Below are 23,362 nucleotides of genomic sequence, written 5' to 3' on the forward strand. Positions count from 1 at the left end.
TCGGGAGATTCACCAAGCTCCTGAACGCCGCGGAAGACGTATCTGTCGACAGAGCAATCGACACCTTCAGTGATGGCATCCGACGTGAAAGTTACATAGAAGAACTTGGACGAAAGAAGCCGAAAACCATAACCAAGTTAATGGAAATCGCCAACAGCTGGGCCGATGGCGAAGACAACGTTCGTAAGCCACGACAGCGCAGCGACGATGAAGAAGATGACCAGCCGAAGCATGATTCGGGAGGTCGAAGGGATCGCAACAAGAGGAGGAAGAACCGCAGCTACGATGACAACAACTTGGTGGCTGCAGGCTACTCTGATCGGCAGGATGATCGGTACGATGACAGGCGAGATGATCGACAGGACGGTAATCGGAACAACTCTGGGAACCGTGGCAACTTTAAACCACGACAACAGAGAACTCCAGAACTACCCTACGCTGAGCAGATCAACGCCCCCTGCTATCTGCATTCGTATACCGATTCCAAGGATGGCAAAATAAAGTCTAGCCACCTGCTCAGGGACTGTCGGCAGTTCATCGATATGCATAAACTCATCCAGCAGGCAGGCCAGCAGCTACCACCGCCACCAGCACCACCCCCACCGCAACACCAGGTCCAGCAAGCTCAACCTCATCAACCCAACGAGGCATTTCCACCACCACGTGGGCAGATGAGTATGATTCACAGGACAGGCGTCTCAAGGAGAGAAATGAAGAAGCTCACCCGAGAAATCAACCTGGCAGAAAGCGTCATGGCAAACATCCCTGAATATGTCGAGTGGTCGTCTCAGAACATCACGTTCAGCCGAGCGGATCACCCGATGACTATACCAAACCAGGACACGCTGCCCTAGTGGTTGAAGCGCAGATAGGAGGGTTCAAGATGAGCAAAGTCTTCATGGACGGAGGAAGTGGACTCAACTTGATATTCCTTGACACAATTCAAAGTATGGGGATCACCATGAGAATGTTAGAAGAATCAGATACCCGCTTCCATGGGATCCTCCCAACTTCACCGGCGTACTCTCTTGGCAAAGCGTACCTGAACGTTGTCTTCGGCAAACCCGACAATTTCAGGAAGGAGAAGATCGAGTTTGAAGTCGTGAACTGGGAATCACAGTATCACGCCATACTCGGGAGACCAGCTTATGCCAAGTTCATGGCTGTGCCGCACTATGCATACCTCAAGCTGAAGATGCCTGGGAACAACGGGACGAACATCACAGTCTATGGAAGTTTCTCACACTCGGACAATTGTGATCGTGATTTCCAAAGGATTGCTGCAAAGTTTGGGCCACAACGGGAAACTGTCGACCCTCCGCCCAAACTGACGATACGAGAAATCAAGGAGGAAAAACTCGACAGAGAAATCAAGAAGAAGCCAGCCAACCTTGCCCTTGAAGCCTCGGCAGCAAAAGCTTCGGCAGTACAAGCTTCAGCAGTTGCCGATGCAGAAGATATAGGAGGCAGCAAGGCACTGACAATCGCTGCCCAAGCCCCTGACGAAATCAACAACGCTGCAGCAACCACTAGCATGACAAAGAAATCGGAAGATGCTGCTGAAGATGAGAAGAACCCCTTCCTTGATAAAACACATCCTTAATCTTTAAATTTTTTTCCCTTTACTTTACACAGGGCCCCCCTTTTTCGCCCTCTAGTTTCGTATTTACCCTATCAATGAGCACTTAAGTTTCGATTCTTGTTAAGCATTGCAGTAATTTAAAGCATCTGTGACCACGCCACCGTGAACCTTGCTTACAAGTAACGGTACAACGTAACGCGCGGCAGAAGATCGCGCCCCAAGGGAAAAACTCCTACGAGTGCTGCAAAGAAAACAAGGACATTAATCCTTCCCTCTGCTTCAGATGCCTCTACGAGTGCCGCAAAAAGCAAGAGTTTGAAAAACATAAAACAACCCATGTTCGATATTTCACTTATGGGAATATCAAAGAACAACGGGCTCATTGGCAGAATCATTGCACCCGAAATATTCGGGAGTGACTGTCGAAATTTACAATCGGTTGAAAGCAAAGTTGCGCATACAACAGGTTTAGCAAAACCTGCAACACGAGCTGATCACTCATAATGATTTGCTGACCAACCAGTATACAACGGGCAATTAAGATTTGCTCCTTCAAAATTTTTTCCAACGGCACGGTAAAAGTACATATTCATGTATCTACCAAATAACAAGTTTCGGCTTAACAATCCTAACATTTGGATGGATTAGCCAATGCAATTCATTTTACAAAAATAACTTTACACCCTAACGTCACCCTTGCGGAGTTTCCCTTTCTTCAGGTGCATTTGATTCCTCCTCAAGCCTGTCGACAATTATGTTGGCGGGCACTAAAACCTTCGGGTACAGTTCCTCGAAATCACCAGTTGCGTCGGCGATAGATAGCAAACATGCTGAGGGATAACGAGCAAGCACAAGGGAAAGCGTACACTTGGCCCCTGCGAAAACTTGAGCTCGCACCAAGTCCCGAACCTTCTTGGCGTTTCCGAACTCGGACATCAAAGTTAAAAGCGTGAGGGGAACTGCATTTAAAGGAAACATTGTCTTCCAAACCACCCTCATAGCTTTGTAGCACTTATCAAAGAATTGATGGACTTGTTGGACCCGATCCTGAAATTTTGCAACAGCCGAAGCCTTCGAGTGATCCCGCCAGAAAATCTCTTCGGATGAGGAAAGCTGGGTTAAATCATGCACCCGATCGTGTATCCGTTTGTTCTCTTCCGCACGGTTCAACGCTATGACTGACAAAAGAATCAGTAAAGAGTCAGGCAAGGTGTTGTTGACAAAAGGGCAAAGGAATCAGGAAACTTACAGTTCAAACTCTCAGTAGCTTTATGTAGCTCAGCAAGAGTGTACCGTTCCACGTCGGCTGCAATCTCGCTCTTCTTATTGACAATAGCAGCTAAGGCATAAGTGCTGCGCAGGTCCTTTTCCATCTGCGTAATCCGATCCTTCATACGCTGTATCCGATCACTTTCAGGAAGGGCACCCGAAGAGTCGTCAACAAATGAGGGCACTGGGAAGACCTGCAGGAAACACCGTTACAAAAGGATGATGGACATGATACAGCTGAGCATCCGAAATAACTCCCATCGGGAGAAGTACAAGAAGAAATATCATAACAAAAGTGTGGTAACAACATTGCTAGCACGGAGTTTATTACAAGCGTAAGTTTTGCGGCAGAACAATGTTTCACATCAGCTCAAGCATAAGTTTGCTACAAGAATCAAGGGGCTTGGGTCTGAGTCGATAAACTGGGTCCAGCCGATGATTTCCTTGATGAAACCAGTTCAAGAAGCTGGCGGGCACAAGTAAGGGCAGACGCTTTAAAGGCGCTTAAATCAACAAGCTGCCCGTCTTGCTCTTTCGGCAGCTCCTTGGTCATCCCTTCAATGTCACCCTTAAAGCCGTAAACCATCATAAGCTGGAAGGCAAGGACAGCACCATAAGTGCGCGATGTACGCTTGAATACCTAGATAACCTCCTTGGTGTCAACCGCGAAGGTATCGACCAGCTGCCCCAGGGTCTTCTCCTGCTTGATCTTGGGGAAAATCATCGAGTGCATCCGCGCCAAGGCACCCTTCCCCTTTACAAGAAGCTCCCGCGTAAGCTGGTGAGAGGCAAGAATCATCGCCACAACGTTCACTGGAGAGTTGTTTGGAACTCTGTCTAGGGCATCAACAGGGATATTCGCCGCTTCTGCAGGGAAAAGAAAGAAAAAAAAAGTACATTGGCAAAAGGATCGAATCCATAAGCACATCAATCGACAGAGGTGTATAAAAATTACCAAGTAAGGCCAAAGAAGACTAACGAAGGACTTCATCTTTTTCGGCTGACCAAGCTTCAGCCATCAGCCTGGATGCTTCCTCCTCCTTCAGCTTCTCTTTTAGCTTGCCCAGTTCCACCTTTAGAGAGTCAACCTCTTGGCGAGCCTCAGCAGCTATCTTGACTGCGCCATCCAATTTCAAGGTGGAAGATTTGACTTCCTCTTGCAGCCGAGCCTTGTCAGCTTCCAGAGAAGTGAATTGGGAGGCGAAGGCATCCAAAGAAGAAATAACGCCTCGCATGTCCTTAAGAAAGAAGGATATTTTACCAGAAATTGTCAAGCAAAGCACGCTTCAAGAGATTTGCATCGCAGTTAGGAAAAAACTTACTGAAGGAGGAGTCGCGGTGGCAGCAGTTGGAGAGACATCTTTCCCTTTGGAAAGGGAAGAAGCAGTCGATGCTTGAGCCATAGGGGCAGCCTTCGGAGCCGAAGCTTCGGAAGCCACTACGACCGGTGAGGCAGCATCAGATCTGGCTTTTTTAGACGGAGGCTCGATAAAGCCTTCATCGCTGCAAAGGTGAAAGGTCAACAATGGTTATAAAAAGAGTAAGAAAAATAAAAGGGCGAAGTATAACTACAGAAAAGAAACTACTTACATGTCGAAGAGATCATCTTCATCGGCAAAGCTGCCGGTTGATCTCTTCACAGGTGAAGCCCTGGCCTCCTCCGCAGCTGCATCAACAAAGGTATCATGATCAGCGTCGTCATTACGCATTGATCCATCTGCGATACCAGCATCATCGGCTGAGGAGGGAAGGTCGGTGTGGGCAACTTCAAAATCTATCGGACCATTGTATTCGTCCTCTAGGCCTGTATGATCGACAGTGTGAAAATCTACGGGGATTGAGGAGCCTCTCCCTTCAGAAGTATCATCTGGTGAATCATGCATATTTCCAGAAACTATGGGGATCTGCCGAAGAAAATAACAAGTAAGAACAATGGTAATTGTGTCGGCTAAGAAAAAACGGCATAGTAAGGACGTGAAGAAAGAAAAATACCTTTGATGGTGGATGATCAGCATCAAGGGGAGTATGAGAAGAAATCAGCGGAATCGAATCCTCCTGGTTAAAGGAAGTAAGGCGACGGACTTCATCAAGCAACTCCTTTTCCGACAGATCGGCAGCATTAATCCTGGTTACATCCTTTGGACCTGAGTACAACCACATCGCGTGAACTCTGGCCATGACTGGTTGGACTCGGCGCTTCAAGAATACCGCTGCCACCTCTGTGCCGATCATAGTTTGGCCGTCGGCCTCTTTGATTTGAAGAAATTTGGCAAATAATTCTTCGGTTGATGCTCTCTCATCGGATGAGAGAATGTTCTTCCAAGAGTTCTTGGGTTTGGCTTCGGAAACATCGGCATAGCAAGGAAGCCGGGATTCAGGTGACAGGGAGTCCTTGATATAAAACCATTTCAACCTCCACCCTTGCACGGACTCTCTCATTGGGAAGTTGAAGTAATTGACCTCCGAACGAGCTACAAACCCCACTCCTCCGGTGACAAAGTACCCATTACTACTGCTGTATCTCTTCACATAGAAGATCTTTTTCCACAGCCCGAAATGAGGTTCGATACCCAGAAACGCCTCGCAAAGGGTGATGAACACAGCAAGATGGAGGATTGAGTTGGGAGTAAGTTGCCATAGTTGGATTTCGTACGTTCGCAAGAGATGGAGGAGGAATCCATGAGTGGGGAGTGAAAGGCCTCGGTGAAGGAAAGATAAGAACATCACAGTAAAGCCAACAGGGGGATCAGGCCGAGAAATCGCACCTGGAAGGATCACGTCTCCCACATCGGAAGATATCAATCCTAGGCTTCGGGACCTCTTCTCATCACGCTTGGTGACGGTTGATGCTACCCAGTCTTTGGGCTTGACCATTGAGCTCGACGGCGCGGGCGGCGCCGGAGCTGGGGGAGGAGCTCTCGGAGCGCTCCCCTTCGGAAGAGAAGAGGAGGACTTGGCGGCGGCACCTCCGCTGGTGGAGCTAGCGGCGGCGGCAGGATTCTTCTTCTTCACCATTGTGAGATCTGAGGAAGATTGGAAAAGCTGCGGTGGCGGCGCGACAACGGCAAAGGAAGGAAGAAGGGGAAGAATGAGGAGATGCTGCGGGAACCGTGGAGGAGATTAGGAATTTTTCGCCCTTTGGAGATTTTGAGGAAAAGTTAAGAGCTAAGTAAGCACGTGGCACTTGAAGGAGGGGAGGAACCGGCGGCCCACTATGTCCACGTTGTGCAAAAATCGAGGAGGCACCTCGGTCACCACGCGTGTAATGATCAAGCCCTAAAAACTGCCCGCGCAGAGTTAGGGTGGGCCCGTCAGGTCAAGTCCTGTCAATCAGCCCACAGCAGTTACACGTCAACAGTGACGCCATAAAAAAAACCTTGAGGCATTCGAAGGAGAAATGAAAGGTTATCGGATGAAGGACTTGAGTCTACGCCCGGCTGCAGACATCCGTACCTAGACTCGGGGGCTACTCCCATCGGCAGCGCTGACGCGCACCCGATAAAATGAAGACTCGACAGAATGAGCAGTCGAAGGAAGAAGGTTTGAGTCTGCACTCGGTTACAAGCGCTTGCACCCAGACACTCGGGGGCTACACTCCCATCGGGAGCGCATGATGCACACCCGATAGAAGTTTTTTGCACGCCAAGATCATGCCCGGGGACTTGATTCTGTGTAGGGTAACGTTGTTTTGCCATCGGCAGTTAACCAACAACAGTTGGGCACGTTACTCATTATCCTTTCTATAAAGAAAATATATCGATTGACCTATGAAGACCTGCGAAAAACTTCGGCAGAGGAGAATATTCGAGTGGTACAACTTGAGTCTACGCACGGATTACAAGCATCCGTACCTAGACTCGGGGGCTACTCCCATCGGGAGCGCTGACGCGCACCCGATAAAATGAAGGAAAAGAACATCAGGAGAAGACATGCATTAGTCTCTACCCGAACTATCTTCGGCTAGACACTCGGGGGCTACTGACGTGGGCACTACCCTTCGAGTAACCAACGTTGCCCTATCATGTATTGACTAATTGGAGGCCCATGAAGACACCCGAAGGCTAGGTGGGCCACCTGGACAGCGCACCGGAGGAAACCTTGGCGGGCAAAACAAGGAAGCAGCCAACAAGGAAAGATTAGATCTAAAAGTACTGTAAACCTAGTCGTACTCGGTTAGGACCCTTGAGACCTGGCCTCCTATCTAAAGGCCAGGAGAGGGGCTGTCGAGGGACACGAACAATCTTAGCGATCGTAGCTAGCAAAAGCTTAAAGCTAGGTAACCCTAGCGATAGCAATCTCGTCGAGATCTCAGCCGAACTATTCGGCACCCCATTGTAACCCATTTTCTTCATAATCAAGAACAGACAGGCAGGACATAAGGGTTTTACCTCATCGAGGGCCCCGAACCTGGGTAAATCGCTCTCCCCGCTTGTCTGTGAACCGATGTCTCGTGTCAGCTTGCAGGATTCCATCAACCCTAAGCCCCTATCGGAGGGCATTGGCGAGGAGTACCCTCAACACCGGCCATAGAGGAAGGAAAGGGAGAAATCCCTTTCCATCTAGGTTTCCAATTTTGGTAAGTTTGGGAGTTGTACTCCAAAAGTGGTTTTTGGGGAAACCCTAGGTTTTCCACCTATATATAGAGGAGGAGAGGGATGGGGCTGAACACACCAATCCAGCCGCACCACCAAGGGGCTCCCAGGCCGGCGCCCCAAGTGCCCCCTGTCCCAAACCCTAGCTACTCCCTCCTCCTATTTATCCCGCGGTGCTTACGGCAAAGCGCTGCAGTAGATCTCCACCACTACCGTCACCATGCCGTCGTGCTGGCGGGATTCCGAGGAGGATCTATTACATCCGCTGCCCGCTGGAACGGGGAGAAGGACGTCGTCATCAACATCATATGTGTGACCGAGTGCAGAGGTGCTACCCGATTGTGGCACCGTCAAGATCTTCTACGCGCTTTTGAAAGCGGCAAGTGATCGACTACATCCACCATGAGATTCATCTCATTAACGCTTAGCAATCTTCGAGGGCATGTTGATCTTCACCTCATTGCTACCATCTCTACTAGATTAGATCTTGGCTTGTTTTCGTTCTTGCGGTATCATTCTTAGCTCCGGAACGTGTCATTTTATGTGGCCATTTTTTTCGTTTTCAGACGTCTCCCAACAGGCGCACCGCCGCGCTCAACGCGGCGAAACGGGATGTCTGGTGCGTCCCATTTGGAGCACAACTAATTCAAGAAATATCGGAAAAATGTGAAACCTTCGTGAATCGTCATTTTATGTGACCCATTTGCGAGGAAAAAAATCAAACTTGGAATACGGTAGTTATTCCAAAAAAACATTCACGAAGTGAGCTATCACCTATGGAGTTCGATGGCTTTTAGGTCAAACGGGCTAGGTTATGGCCAACGGGCATGCATAGTTTGCCGGAACGAGGCCATATCCCATATGTGTGTGCCCTAGGACGGGAATCAACGCTATGTGCGGGGTTTTGACATCGTTGCCACGAAAAACCCATTTTCCATTTTCCGAGTGCCGAAACGGGTTTTTTGCGAAGTGTACAGAGGCCGCGAACTAGGGTTGAGGGAAACCCGTGCACAAGGATAGAAGAACGCATACGCAAGGCGTTCCACACACCCACCCCACGCGCTAGCTCTCCGGGAAGCCGTAGGATCCCCTGCCGTCTCCCGCCGATACCACTGGAAACATGCCGGACTTGAGCTACGCACCCGCTTTTCCCCGCCCCTGACTTTCTCAAAAAATCATTCTTAGCTCCCGAACGTGTCATTTTATGTGGCCATCCTTTTTGGTTTCGGACGTCTCCCAACAGGAGTACCGCCGCGCTCGACGCGGCCAAACGGGACTTCTTTGCCTAGTGTCTTCATTTAATACAAGGCAAACAATGTCTTTGCCGTGTACTTTCCAGATTACACCCGGCGAAGACAATCTCTACCGTGTGCTTTCTAGAATACGGCAAACAAAAGCATAGGTGGGTGGGCCTCCCAGAAAATTTGACTTTGCCGTGTACCTCCAAAAAACACCCGGCAAAGATGCCCTTTGCCGGGTATCTAACGGGAGACACCCGGCGAAGAAAAGGGCCGTTACTAGCCCGCCAACTATGCGCATTATATGTCACGTGGCAGCTTTCTTCGCCGTGTGTAGCTCTGAGGTACTCGGCAAAGATTGTCTTCGCCTGGTGTTTCTCTTTGCCGAGTGTATTTTACATGATGTGCCGTGTCATATTTCTTCGCCGGGTGCTAACACCCGGCACAATTTTCTTTGTCGTGTGTTGTTTTTTGGCACCCGGCGAAGATTGGCTTTGCCGTGTACCCGTGAAAATACACCCGGCAAAGGAAAATATACACGGCAAAGATATGCTTTCCGGTAGTGCGGCTAGGAACGACATCCTCCAAGTGCGGCGCGAACGAAACACGTCCCCCAAACGATAAATCCGGTGCCGTTTGGGGACGCTTTGGGGATGCGGCTAGAGATGCTCTCATGTCATCATCGGAACTGTTGGTGTTACTATCGCCATCACAAGTGCACATGTCATCATCGGAACTGCCGCCTTCACAAGTGCACATGTCACCATCATCATCAGTAGGGATGATGTCAGTGTCATCTTCACTAATGATGTCTTCATCATCGGTGAAGATGTCATTGGCATCATCTCCACTGACACTTTTTTTGGGCCTTCAAAGATTTTAAGGGCACTAATGCTATTTTTAAGGCACTTTTTAGTGCCCCTTGTGAGCAGGGAGGAGAAGATTGTGATGCACCGTAGTGCGAATCATCTATTGCCTCAGCTTATATAGATACAGATTACAGCCGTCGTGCGAAGTGCACGAGTGGAGAACATAATCTACTGTGGTGTAGTGTCCGGTAACTTTTCGTCAGTCCTGTTTTGTAATCGGATCGATAAATTGGTAACTGTTTTGGATCGATTCGATTCCGACTCGTTAACGAGCCGACGCACCAACATGGCAACATACAACCGGCCACCAGCTTCTCAGATCTATATAAAGATCACATATTCACATACGTGGGACGGTCGGGCAGTTTTGTGTTTCCAAACCGCAGGAGATGGACGCTGCTGCGCCGCGGCCATCCGCGCCGGAGGAGCCGCCAACCAGGGACTGGTCTCTGCTGCCCCTCGACGTGCTTGCCTTCGTCTTCGTCAGGCTCAACGCCGTCGACGTCCTCAGGGGCGCTGGCCTCGTGTGCCGCTCCTGGCTCCAAGCCGCCAAGGTGCCAGACGTGTGGCGTGTCGTGGACATGGGGTACCACAGAATCATGTTAAGGTTCGACGAGAAGGAACATGCTGACTTGTGTGCCATGGCTAAGGCAGCCGTCGACCGTTCCGATGGGCAGCTTCGGGAGTTTGCCGGGAGGACGTTTGTCACCGACGAGCTCATGCAGTACATCCTGGAAAGGTGTGTTTTCCTTCGTCGCTTGCTTGCAGTTCTAAATTTTGTTAATCAATAGCATGCTAGCGCTAACTGTAGTACCTCAAACGGTGACATTTATTCATTGTTCCGCTTTTGTGAGAAGATCGTCATTTTTTCTGCAGGTCACCCTCACTAACCACTCTTCGGCTTGTGTGCTGCGGCAATGTCTTCAGTGCAAGTCTCGCTAGTTTTATAAGAGAATCATCTCTGAAGGAGCTTCGTTCCCTTGAACTTAACAACGTTGGCCTCACCTTGGGAGGACTAACCGCTGTCCTTGAGAATTGTCCTCTCCTGGAAGATCTTACGGTTACGGATTGCTATGGTATGCAAGAGCAAGACGAGCAGGTCCTGCGGGCGAAATTCGCCCGGATCAAGACCCTGAAGTTCGATTGTGATGATGACTTTGACTGGTTCGACTTCTCCTTTTTCTAAAGAAACCTTCGCAAATGTACGTTGCACCTTAATGCCTGGATTCGGGCTTGCACTTCTTCCCTTTCGCAAGTACGTTGTATATTAAGAATGCATTGTCAAGGTATGTTCTCAGGATTTGGCTATCTGTTGCTAAATCCTCTTACCGCCCGGTAACCGAGTTTCTGAAGCTCCCTCGCAAAATAGTCTAACAGAACAAAAATCTATATTTATTTGAAAATTTTGCACTTGAACGCCAAAGTCTAGATAAGTAGGAGGTATCTTTTTTTTGATGACCGAGTAGTTTTTTTTTAGGATCAACTTTGTTTGAGAAGCAATTGATCCAATATATACATAGTAGTGTAAAAAAAGTGGAGGGGTTGGCTCGAGCTTACGACCTCATACGACTGCATCATACCTACGGGTAGATGTACCCGCAGGTACCATAACTATATAAGCAGAGTACAACAATATTTTTATTATTTTATACCCATGAACATTACCATATCCTATACATGTTAAGTTACAGATTTGCAGCGAAAAACCTACTAGTTAAGTGTGAAATTTATCTACCAGTTGCGGGCTCCCCAGTGGTATATGCTACCAATCGTGTGCCCATCCGGCACGGGGTACACTAGTTGCGAGCCCGTCCAACACGCTGCCATTGGCTGCAATGGTAGTAAGCTGGCTGGCACGCTACTAGCACACGGATTACTACTCACGTGTGGACCTGCTCGCTACATTACATTATGGGGGTATGTTCGCTTTGTGCACGCTGCCATTACCGTTGCCTTTTTTTTTTGCGAACGTCAGCTCATTCCAGCTGGCGTGGGAGTGTATATGCATAGGAGCAACAACATACATAGACATACTCAATATTGCATAGAATCATCACTCTTTACTCGATCTCAACGGGAACCACATATCAACATATATACACATACACAGCTCGCAAAATGTCCACCACACAATAGCATGGTAATTTACAGTTGTAGAAAGCACTATCGACTATTTGGAAGTTTTCAAAAAATAAAGACATTTTTCTAACTATATAGCATAGACAGTTTCATATTTGCAACATCTCAAGCAGTAGTGTGGAACTCTCCTTCCTCTTTAAGCACGTTTTGTACCAAAGACGAGCACTGCATAGCTTTTCAAGTGGCTTATGCGACAGGAGCTGAGATACGCCGAAGCCAGGATGCTAGGTAATAAAAGCGTAAGATCAAAATCTACACTACTTAAAAAGGAGGAACATGTTCCTTATTCCGCCTAGCCCTCCAATACGTCAAGATTTTGGTCGTACCTTCGTCGTCCCGCAAACCGTGCCTCCCGAAAAAACCGCTTCGTCAAAACCATCCCTTCATTCCCACCCACGACCGCACACCGCCCGGCGTCCCTCTCCCTGTCTCCCATCTGCACACGCCGCCCCGCCCAACCCAACCGCCAGCTTTCCCACACCGCCGCTCGAGCCCTAGGACGCCGCCACATCGTCTACCATGAGTGGATGGCTTGTTCTTGCTCGGCGACCTGCCTGAGGATCAGATCGATGGCCCGGGCCGCCAGATCGATGGGCGAAGGGGCGTGATGAAGACAACAAAGGTAGCAACGACGGTGGCCGGATCAAAGCACAGTGACGGAGGAGCTGAAGGACAGGCTGCTCCCAAGCCACCATTATCAGGTCCAAAGATCAACACACATCTCCTCTGTGTCTAATCCTTGAAGAGGGAGGGCAACAGCTAGATCTAGCCGAGATGAACGGCCGGTCGGCCGCATAGAACCCCCCATCTGCTGCCAAGAGTCATCTTTGGCAAGCGGCAGACCCGAGGTAGCTTGCATCTCTCCTCCTCCTCTTAATTAGACTGCAAGATCTATACTAGATTAGTCCTGTCAGAGGTTTGTTTCTATATAGTACTATAGCACCACATTTGATCTTTGACCACCCCATTTTTATATTTTGTTTTGTTACTGTATTATCCATAATTGTTTAGCTGAGCTTCGTAATATTGTGGCTAGGCAGGGCTATACATATGAATGAAGTTGGCTCACATGAGGTTGCAGTTCAGAGCCTAGGTTAGGGTCCCTGCTTGTAATAGTGGTTTAATTTCTAGGCACCTTTGTTTTGATACGGACCTGATCATGACGTGCAAATAGAGAATCCAATCTAAAGGAATCCATTCGTTTTTTCATTCATGTCGATTTTGAACTAGAATAAAACTGCTCTAATCTGTTTGAAAGCATTATTTAACCTCTATAAATGTTTCCTCACCTTTTGATTCTTTCTGTTTCCTTGTAGATTCTTTTTTGTTTGTTAGTTTGAGATTACTAACCTAGCGCATGGCCAATTATCACATGAAAATGACTTTCATTTTGTAAACAGTTTAAACAACATAGCTCCTGCCATATACACTTGGAGCAACAAGAGAACGAAGCCAGTCATACATGAAAAGTAGGTGTTTTGCTTAACTGAAATTAACACGATCAATTAGGGTGACAACCCAATCCAGAAAGCCTATAAATTTCCGGAAAATGTTGCTGTTGTTTCTATCATGCGACTCATTGCTCGCTGTTGGGTTGAAATGGTGATAACTGAATGTTCATCAAGGCTTAGAAAAGTTGTTCAATTAGGTTCAGTTTCTGAAGAAATAATCCCATCCTAGCATGTCTCAATTTGTACAGATTTCACGGACGAAGGGCACGGGCGCAAGAAGCTGACTACGCTCGTTGCGCATCGGTGCGTGGAGGTGGTGGTAGGGTCCTCTTGGTGGTGATGATTGGCAAGCTGACCAAAGCTCAGCAGAAGGAGCTAAAAGAAATAAGAACGATCATGGCATTAATCACCAGAAGGATGATGTTAGTAGTTTCAAATAGATTTCAAGTATCTTTCGACCTATTTTGCAAGACAATAGCTCTCTGAAATATCTTCCGTCTATTGTTTATTGCAATATAATTGTCTTATTGCAACTCTAAAGTAATGATTGTTCCAACATGAGCGCAGCCGCAGTAGGTGGTGAACATCGGGGACAGCGCGACGAGATAAACAACGGGCGTGGTTGTGGTAGAGTTCTCAGCAGTTGGGCTCCCCGCCGTCATGTGATGGAAGCCTACTAATTATTGGTTGGGTTCTCTACTCTGTCTATTAGAGTTGTATGATTCCCACCAGCCTACTGATTACGTGTTTGCAATTGATGATGAGTAGGTCATGTACTCATATGCCACAAAATTCCCACCAGATCAACAGTTTATAGTTTCATCAGCATTACATAATCTCACCATTTTGTGGACTGAACATATCTTACTTTGACATAGAGGAACCTAACATTATACTGTATGACTATTTCGGTAGAGGTAGATAAGAACTTGCTGAATGCAGTCATATATTGTCCAAGAGTAGGGTACTCTGTTGTTCTGTTGGTCCAAAATTCATTCAGAATCTTTGTCAGAGCCATTTTATTTATTGCCCTAACCACAGGTTTCAGTGGGGTGCTAGAGAAGGTTCCTTATGTGATGAACCAATTAGGAGTGTGAAGTTCAAGATCTTTAATGAATAAATGCAATCACTCCAGAACCATTGCACCGTGGTGGTGATCAAATAATCCTAGAGCCCGCCGGGTTGTCTACTCAGCCTTGCCTGATGGCTAATCCCCGTCTTATGGAGCCTGTTTATTACGTTGAGGTTAGTCAAGGACTCCTTTCTCTTGAAAATATACTTTTGATGTGAATAACTAAAGGAATATATTCCTTCTTTTAATTAGTGATATTCAGTTTGGCGAGGTTTACCAATAAAATGAAATGCCCAACAATTGTTCTTTTATACTGCGTCTTGCATTCTGAAACTTATGTTTAGCACCTATGTAAGGAGAGTGCCAGCCACTGAGGCCAGTGAATTAAGGGTGTGGGTCGAGTGGCACAATGAGTTAGAGAAATATGCATAATTGCAAGATTGGTCTGTAAAAAGGAGGATAGTTTCTTGAATGGATTAAGGTTAGGGAGGTTTCCATCATGTACTACATCATTATAACATAGTTGAAGCTATGGCTATGGGACTCACATAACATAGTTGAAGCTATGGCTATGGGACTCATAGAAGAATTAGTTCCTACTCCTGAACTAGCTCATGACTGGTCGTACTCTTAAACTAGCTCACGACTGCATAAAAAATTTCTCATGTAAATTCTTAGCATTTCTGGAAAAATCAATTAACCATTTGATACCTTTTCTACTACTTTTTTGACCTGTTTCTATCTTTCAATTTCTCGGAGATGCTTTGATAAACTGTGTAGGTGCTTTATTACCTGTACAGTTGTGTAGTGAATGGATGTCATTTGTCTTGCCAAAGGCATTTTGCACATCCTTGCTTGTGAAAGCAATCTGATGTGCTTCCATATATTGTTCTGGAGGATGCATTCTTTTAAACATCCAGGATCCCTCGCCACTGATTCCGCTCAATTCGACAGCTTCTACTGAAAATTAATCACGCCAACCATGACCATGATGATATACCTCCAGGAATTTTCATTGACCTGGGCTTTAGTCTGTGATGTGGAAATACACTATATTGCTTTGCAATGTAGCAAGGTAAATATAAGCTGATCTGTATCCTCTTACATACTTTTTCTTATCTACCATTCTAATTTGGAGTCCACTAGAAGTACTGTAGTATATTTAGTTGATGCATAGGTCCACATGTTGTTGTAGTGTATGACTATAGTTGCCAAAACAACTCAAATTCTCCATGTGCATCGCACTTATTCAAATATTCTCAAATAAATATTATTGAAGTGCCATACTGTAGTAGATCTCTCATATAGTCATGTCATATTTACTGCATGGTTGACCTTGTATGTTATGTTCAACAATAGATGGAGAAAGATCGGAAATTCAATTCGTCTCCCGGGTGCGTATGATCCCTCTACCAAAAAAGCATATTTTTTGTTTCAATTTTTTAAAATTTAAAATGTGCGTAAGATGCATTTCAAAATATAGGGAGCATATGCACCCATGTTCCAAAACACCACTCCCGAGAAAGATGAATCTCTGTAGGTTGTTGCAGCCTAACTTTTTGAAACATTGATTATTTGGCATCGGTTGTTGATGTATTGTCTGAAATTTGGTTATTCTGGATCCAAACAGAACTACACCTGGTTCCAGTAGGTCAGGTTTCTTTGCATTTTCTTTTTGTTCCATTCAGATGTGTCTTTTTTAGCTATCATTTCTTCTTGGGTCACCCTTATTTGGTTTGGAAGATACAACAAAGAAACAACTTTTGTTGAGTTTCCGTTGATATAATCCAGGAGATCCGAAGACACAAGCTGGTGTCTTGATGAAATAGCAAAGATTCACTTGTTTTCTCTTGAAACTTTTGGGTACTAACCAATTAGATATGTCAGCCGTGGGTATTTAAATCACAACATTGAAAATATACTTATTTGCACATCGCAAAAGCCTCCTTTCCAGCTTATTTTTTCTATGCACTGCCTATTGTGTTTATACTTGGTCTACCTATTGCAACCATTTGTCATATCGGAAACACCAGTGCTCGATGCTGGTCAATATCGGAAACACTGATAATTGTTTGGCCAAAGATATTACGGAGTTGGGCGGTCTCAAGGAGACATCAAAGTTATTTAGGGATTTCTACCATCTTAACTTGATATCTGCACAATTTTTGTAAACAAAATTGTTCCTATAACATGAAAATTGGCATGAAGTATCTACAACTTTTAGATATATGATGTATTTGAAAAAGCTTAGTACATAAGAAAACAACGTAATGCTAGCCTTGCCTCATTGTGGGTTGTAACTCTGGATTTGTGATTTTAAGGCTTACAATTGAAATTTATTGTTGATCATAATAACAGTGGTGTGATATTTTATTGTACTGTGCATCAAAGTTTCGAAAAATAATCAGCTAACAGGAATAGCATAGCTCCAACGAGTTCTGAGATGCCATTACATTCTTTTATTTTGTCTTCTGTTTTACATTATGCTTTGATTTTTTGAGATCTTTGACATTATATAATTTTTAATTGGCTAATGCAATAGTTTTATTTTCTTGATAAAGGAAATATATAATGCAATAATTTTCATATCATAGTTGTTCTTGTTGCTAAACATATGAATTGAATAAACTTTGGTATGTACATTAATTAAATGCGGGTATGTCGCAGTGCCTGATGAGGGTTGTAATTTCAACAAAGGCTACTTGTTCTAATGGTATGTTATTCTGCATTCATCTTATGACATGGACTGCTCATATCCGATCCCTCGCCGTGTGGTGCTCTTTTTCAGCCTTAAGGGGATGCTACACGATTGCCTTTTAAACTCATCTGTCCATTTATTGGCATCTTTGTTCTTTAGATCGATTTTTGGTCTGCAGAATACTTCACTGAGTTTTGTGGTATAATTTGTTGATCTAATTCACTAAGCACGCAGATAATCCATGGGCTAATAAATAAGGATGAAGAGGTTCCAGACAAACAACTCGATATTACAGTGATAAACAATCTAAGAAGGTTCCTGTGAAGGTAGTTAAATGATATGAACTAAAGCTCTGCCTTTTTATTGAAAGTCCAATCTGCATTGTGTAGTAAATGTCAGCGCTTATTATGTTATATTCAGAATTTTGCAGTGCTCTTTGCCAGTGATGATTTTGTGAGCTAGAGAAATGTTTAATTCCTTGGGCACTTATTATGTATTTCCTATTATTAAAAAATACATTGAGCTCTAATTTCTAGATCCAGTATAAAAGTGATTTCACAACAGATTTGTGTATTTTATGCATTAAGTTTGTTATGGTACGATGTTCAGCTATTTCTAATAGATTCAAGAGTACAAGAAGCATCAAGGGTCGCGAGATTAAAGAAGGTATCAATGAAATTTTGAAGATCAGAGGATTAGGGTGTAAGTGATGTGATGCTATGCAGGGAAATATGTAAGTGAAACTGTGGTCAAATGATGTTCTAGAACATATTGTTCGTTAGGAAAATAGCATATTGTTTGTTAGGAAAATAGTTGGTTATCCGCACATCGGAAGAAAGTTGTCATTCTCAAAATTAATGGAGTTATTTCCTTCAATTTTACACTTATTTACCGTTTACTATGTTTGATGATCTACATGGAGATTTTACATTATGTATACTTTTGTTCCTACAGTAATTTACTCTTTTCTTTCTTAAGCTTGAGCTATTGAATTTTGTATGCTTAGCTAGCTTTAATTGTTCATTTACCGCTGATTTGCTCTAATTCTGCAGTTATTCACATAACTATGAAGAAGTTCAAATAAGTAATTATTTTGAGGTTTATTTTATCTTTCGTCATATTTTAGCCTATGCCCTAGGGTCTCATATACCCTATAATATACCAGGAGTGCTAGCTTATCTTTAAAAAATATATCGAGTTTGAACATGAAGTCATGTTATGGAAGTTGGAACTAGAATAATTTAATCCAAATTTGTAGCTTCTTCATCTCTAATTCCACTCTGATGTATGCATTAACCAAATTACTACATTGTTTTATTTTGTAGTTATCTTTTCATATTTCCTTGGCTCTATGGTTCGTATGTGGTATTGCACCACCATGGTTCTTCTATGAGGTACAGGCATGACAACTTTGACTAAATCGTTCAGCAAATTGATTTAGGATAAACAAAACCTTACACAACAAAAGTTTTGTTGGTTGTCTTATGCACAGAAGACTAACTAGCGTGAAGTCTCTAGATGCATGCTAGAGGAGATACATGCATGACGGGATGCAAAGGTAAAAAGGGACAAATAGAACACTTGGATGGTTAGGTAGAGGAGAATATGTTGTTATATAAGGTGGAGTATATTGTTTAGTTGTATAATGTGGAGTATTTGGAAACTATAAATATACTAGCATATATTATGACTGTGGGGTATGCAAACCCTAAAAAAATCAAATCGCCTTTCTCCACGTCTTGCTTTCCCGTGGCAACGCACGGGCATCTTAACTAGTAGGTACAAAGTATGGAAATATAAGATGTTTGCATACCAATTAAATTTGTCATGGTTTACCATATTGCCCATTATAAGATCCATATGATAGGCAACATAAAAGTCACATAAGATGGATCCAGTATGCTGCTAGTGGAACTGAGACATAGATCATATTAATTACTTTCGTACGTTATCCATACAATAAATTTAGTCTTTACTATTAAATGGGAGTTGGTCGTTTGACACTCAACGCACTTTGATGGTCGTCATTGGGAGCATCCTAGCCCTCCAATTTTAGCTCAAAGTCTCCGCTCAAAATCCATCCGTCCAATATGTCTAAACAACATTTAAGGAAATATACTATGTATGAATCAATCAAGTGATAGCCACAATCACGGAAACTTTAAAAGTAACAAGGAAAGGAGACTAAAAGTGGTACATTAGACCAACCTGTTTGACCCGCTTGCAAGGAAGGATCAAATCAAATCATTTATTTCCCTATATATATTTCATTGACAGTCTGTATTATCATATCAAATCATTAGTTTCCTACCTTCAATATGTTATGGTCATTCCTTTTTCCCCACATTCCAATCCACACGAGTCCTTTCTCCCCAGATCGATTACCACCATGACGAACCGACCATGGTGGAGAAGCTCGTGGCTCTGAACCTGCTCTCCAACGTGGACGGTGAGACGACAAGCACCAAGGAGGAGCAGTCGACTGTCATGGTGGTTCCGCCCACCGTGGACTCGGCCCACGTCCTGCTTATGTAGGCTCTAAGGGCCGACAACCATACCGCATTGCAGACTCTAAGATTTCAGCAGCTTCTTGTTCTCAGTCTTGGTTATGTAGTTATGTTATCTTCTTTTAACTGGTATCAATGCATGACTTAACATTTTGTTCATATCGCTTCTGACGCGAGCTAACGCGGTGAAGCTTCTCAAGTCCTTGATATTGGTGATGAAATCCAAGTAATATGATAATAACTTTGAGTCTCTAATTTATAAATTTATTGTGGAAATGGATGGCACATGTTACATGGCACATCAGGGTTGTCATGAATCCGCAATTCTTTTTTTGTTCAGTTACATGTTTGGCTGAATTTATCATGAGCTACTTAAAGTCTCGGATATTTTTTTATGCCGTTGTACTTTCATATTTTGACGGAGGTCTCATATTCACTTTTTAAAAATCAGCACGGGTTCTGTACCGGTGTGCTTGCTTCCATGGCTACATACTTTTCTTAGTGGATCGACATTTGAGCAACATAGTATGCTAGGAGTCTTCTCTGCTGCTGCTCAACTCGCTTTATTAAGTGAGTACTTGATTCAAATTTCAGCTGATAAAGTAGCTCATACTCTCTTTACGTGAACTAAACTTGCTCGTACTCTATCAAGTAATGTTCATTTTTAGACAGTAATGTTACGTGGTGCATTTCTTTTCAGCTGATTCATGCAAGAACATCAACCTTTGCATCGTTGCTCAAAATGTCTACATGCGTAGATTATCATTTTAGCAAGGTAAGTTTCACTTCGGCAGAAAAGTCGACCATACGTAGCAGTGCAGACCTTGGTGTAATTCCAGCGTGTGTATTCCAGGTCGACAATAATGAGTCCGGCGAGGAAGAGGAAACACCCATGATAATCTACGAGGACATGTCTAATGAAGAAGACCTCCTCAAGTCTCCCCCCCCCCCCCCCATGTGACGGATTGAGACGCCATAGTTTGTGTCACCTCCATGTCAAATCCTCCCCAGCCGCCGCCGAAGATCGCACTAGGAAAATCCCATGTGGTGATGGCTCCGGCGGGATCTTGATTACATGGTGCTGGAGCGTCTTCCCGGCAGCGCGTTATAGGGGGCGGTGCAACTTTGGAGCGGATGATGAACTTGACTGGCATCTTGTGCATTTTACGGGCAGGGTGGCGGTGGTGTGGTTCTATTGTGGGGCGTCACACATGTCTCAGTCGTTGGGTGTCCAATTAGGGGGATGGTAGGAGGCTGAAACGACAATTTAGATGTCGGCCGGCGATAGGGCATGACGTAAGGATCTCGACGGTGGTGGCAGGGCTATGGGTTGCACGAGTCTGCAGGTGGATGGCAGCGACGATCATGGGGCTGCAGGGCCACGGCAGGCCTAATCGTGGATGGTCTGATCTTAACATGGACCTGACGGGCCCTACCTGCTGCCTCTGGATGACAACTGTATGTAGCGTCGGAGGGCAGATTATCCCTTCCCATTGGTTTCGGCACGGCCAGAGGCCAGATTCGGGTTGGGCCTAGACCATCGGGTGGCTCAAAGTTGTGTGCCTATTTCACCTATGCCGACCAATTGCTACCTAGATCCGAGCCAGGGGGCTTGGATTTGGCGCCGGCCTACCTTGTTTTATCCGTTGGCCTCGTGGTGTGCTGTTTGTCATGACATGGGCTCGGGTTTCTGGAAAATGCTGAGGCGTCAGCCTCCGAAGGTGGACTATGTGTGTGACTCTATGGTGGGCGAAGTGGCGGTGGTAATGATCTTTCTCTTTGTCCATGTGGATGGCGAGGAGCGGGTAGCACGGGGATTCTGTTGGTGGCAGCTCCTTGGAACCAATAGCTACGATATCACGTTCTAAAAGCCTAGCTCAGGGATAGTGGGCGTTTTAAAATACCAGGAGCATGTGAAGGTATTTCTCGGTCTCGACGATGGCGATGCACTGCATTGTGAAGCTCTGGTTGAATGGCAAGTTGTTTTTCATGTTTTTTTTTGTTTACCCCTATTCTACTCTGTGAGGACAGCGTTCCCTCATCACTTTATTGGTTCAGCCATTTAGCTTTATTTATACAGCGGGGAGAAATCATGTTTCAAGAGAGTTACGTAGTTTATGAATAATGCTTTGAAATATTATGTAATTATATACATTTTATACTCATGGATTTTATGCGTATCATATTTACTTGTGTAGGGAGAAAAAAATTAGAGAAGCCGTAGCAACGCACGGGCACTCAACTAGTCTCACTAGTATAAGTGCTAGTAAAACTAACCGGGAGAAAAATGCGATGGGTAGCGACGTTTAACCGATCTTCTCCTCATTTTTACCCCTCGAGTGAAATGCGGTAAATGATCTAAACAATATAAATGCCATAAAATTCTTAAATTATGTAAATAATATGGACGATATGAAAGAACACTCACCTGTCAATAAGTTTCTTCACATCCTCAAATTTCTCTCCTCATTATGACGTTGCCATCCAATGTTGAGATACAAATAAGAATCTAGTGAAAGCTAAAATTTGAATAAGTTAGTTGCGTAAACCCGAGCAATTTCGTGAAACAAGATGCATCAGTAGCTAGTTTACCATTTATTAAAGACTCGTAGGATTAACTTCTTATCTTCAGCCAGATCCATCACATGGGTGATGTAGTTCTCGAGGACGCTCTTGTTGGAATCTATTGACTGCCGCGAAGCCATTTGAGGGTCGACGAGATCTGTGTTGATGTTATATTTTTTGAGTCTAGTAAAACTGAACGTACGTAAACAAAATGTATGAGAATAGCAAAGCTACATAGCTACTATCGTACATATTAATGCATCTATATCAATTATATATTCACAACGCGTAGCTTCTTACTATGCTGGCATTCATCTCTCGAAGGTTTATCAAGAGGTACAAACCTTTCCAAATGACTTGGAAAAAGTTTTCATTATCATGGAGTAAGTGTTCATGTTTGAACGTAACTATGAATCCGGAATGTAGAGGCTTGCTCCGATTCAGGTTAATTAAAATTATTGTTGTCATACTTCACCAAAACTAATACAAGAAGGCCATAGTGGTCCTCAGTAGTACTGCCCGCGGGCACATCGTCTAAAATTTCATCTCTATGACTGTAATTCTTGACTATCAGGGCAAACGGCAGCTCACGGCCCGAGCCAAAAAAAAAAAGATGCCAGCTCTTCTCCATCCATTTGCGCATGGTCTTTTGTTTCAAGCAGCTTCTTCGAACTTTTTGTGAAAACTTTTATCTTAGACCTTTTGGCAGGCTTTGTTTCAGGCTTGGACGGCAAAACAGCGGGAACTTTTGTGGAGTGTGTCGCCCTAGTAGGAGCGGGGGTACGACCTTTTTAGGAGCGTGTATCCCTATTACGAGTCGGGATAGGAGCGGGAGTACGACCTTGGATAGGAGCTTTGGTATGAGCAGGGGTAGGAGTTGGTTTTGGAGCGGGGGTACGACCTTGGATAGGAGCTCTCGTACGAATCCTCTCTAGTCAGACACTACATGTGCCCACAGCATTGCGCGTGAGCCAGTGAAGCATGAGCTCACTAAGCACATAGGTGTTGATGCCTCTTCGTGCGCACTATTGTGGAAGACCAGTTTGTCGCTCTTCAATATGTGCCATCCGAGTTATAGTTGGCGATTTCTTCACGAAAGCACAAACTAGAGTGCAACATGGGTACTTTCTCGACAAACTCAGTGTTGTTGATCCATCATGAGTTTGAGGGTGGGGCGGTGTTAGCGATGTATAGATCCGTTTTCATGTCTACACATTGACACACATTTATATGTATTGGCCTTTGCCCCCCCGTGTGAATGATAGTTTCTTATTCCCAACATGATCTCAGAGCCCATTGCCTCGAGATCGATTCCTTACTTTCGCAATTTATCCTAAAATGGCTATTGCCCCCCCTATACATTCATTCATGCATGTACTC

General features: G+C 44.7%; 1 protein-coding gene across 1 annotated transcript; it reads left to right on the forward strand.

The window, feature by feature from the left end:
- Nucleotides 1-9,939: 9,939 nt before the first annotated feature.
- Nucleotides 9,940-10,736, forward strand: LOC127319659 (putative F-box/LRR-repeat protein 23). Its single transcript, XM_051349628.2, has 2 exons — nucleotides 9,940-10,289; nucleotides 10,427-10,736. Exons 1-2 carry the CDS (start codon nucleotides 9,940-9,942, stop codon nucleotides 10,734-10,736), a joined length of 660 nt encoding a protein of 219 aa, XP_051205588.1.
- The last annotated feature ends 12,626 nt before the right edge of the window (nucleotides 10,737-23,362 follow it).

The sequence above is a fragment of the Lolium perenne genome, chromosome 4 (genome assembly GCF_019359855.2).
Source record: "Lolium perenne isolate Kyuss_39 chromosome 4, Kyuss_2.0, whole genome shotgun sequence".
Taxonomy (NCBI): Eukaryota; Viridiplantae; Streptophyta; class Magnoliopsida; order Poales; family Poaceae; genus Lolium; species Lolium perenne.

Bases quoted from the DNA above. Each gene is read 5' to 3' on its own strand.
- LOC127319659 (XM_051349628.2), top strand. From the start codon at position 9,940: ATGGACGCTGCTGCGCCGCGGCCATCCGCGCCGGAGGAGCCGCCAACC. The intron at 10,290-10,426 runs GTGTGTTTTCCT...TTTTTTCTGCAG, and splicing joins ATGCAGTACATCCTGGAAAG to GTCACCCTCACTAACCACTC.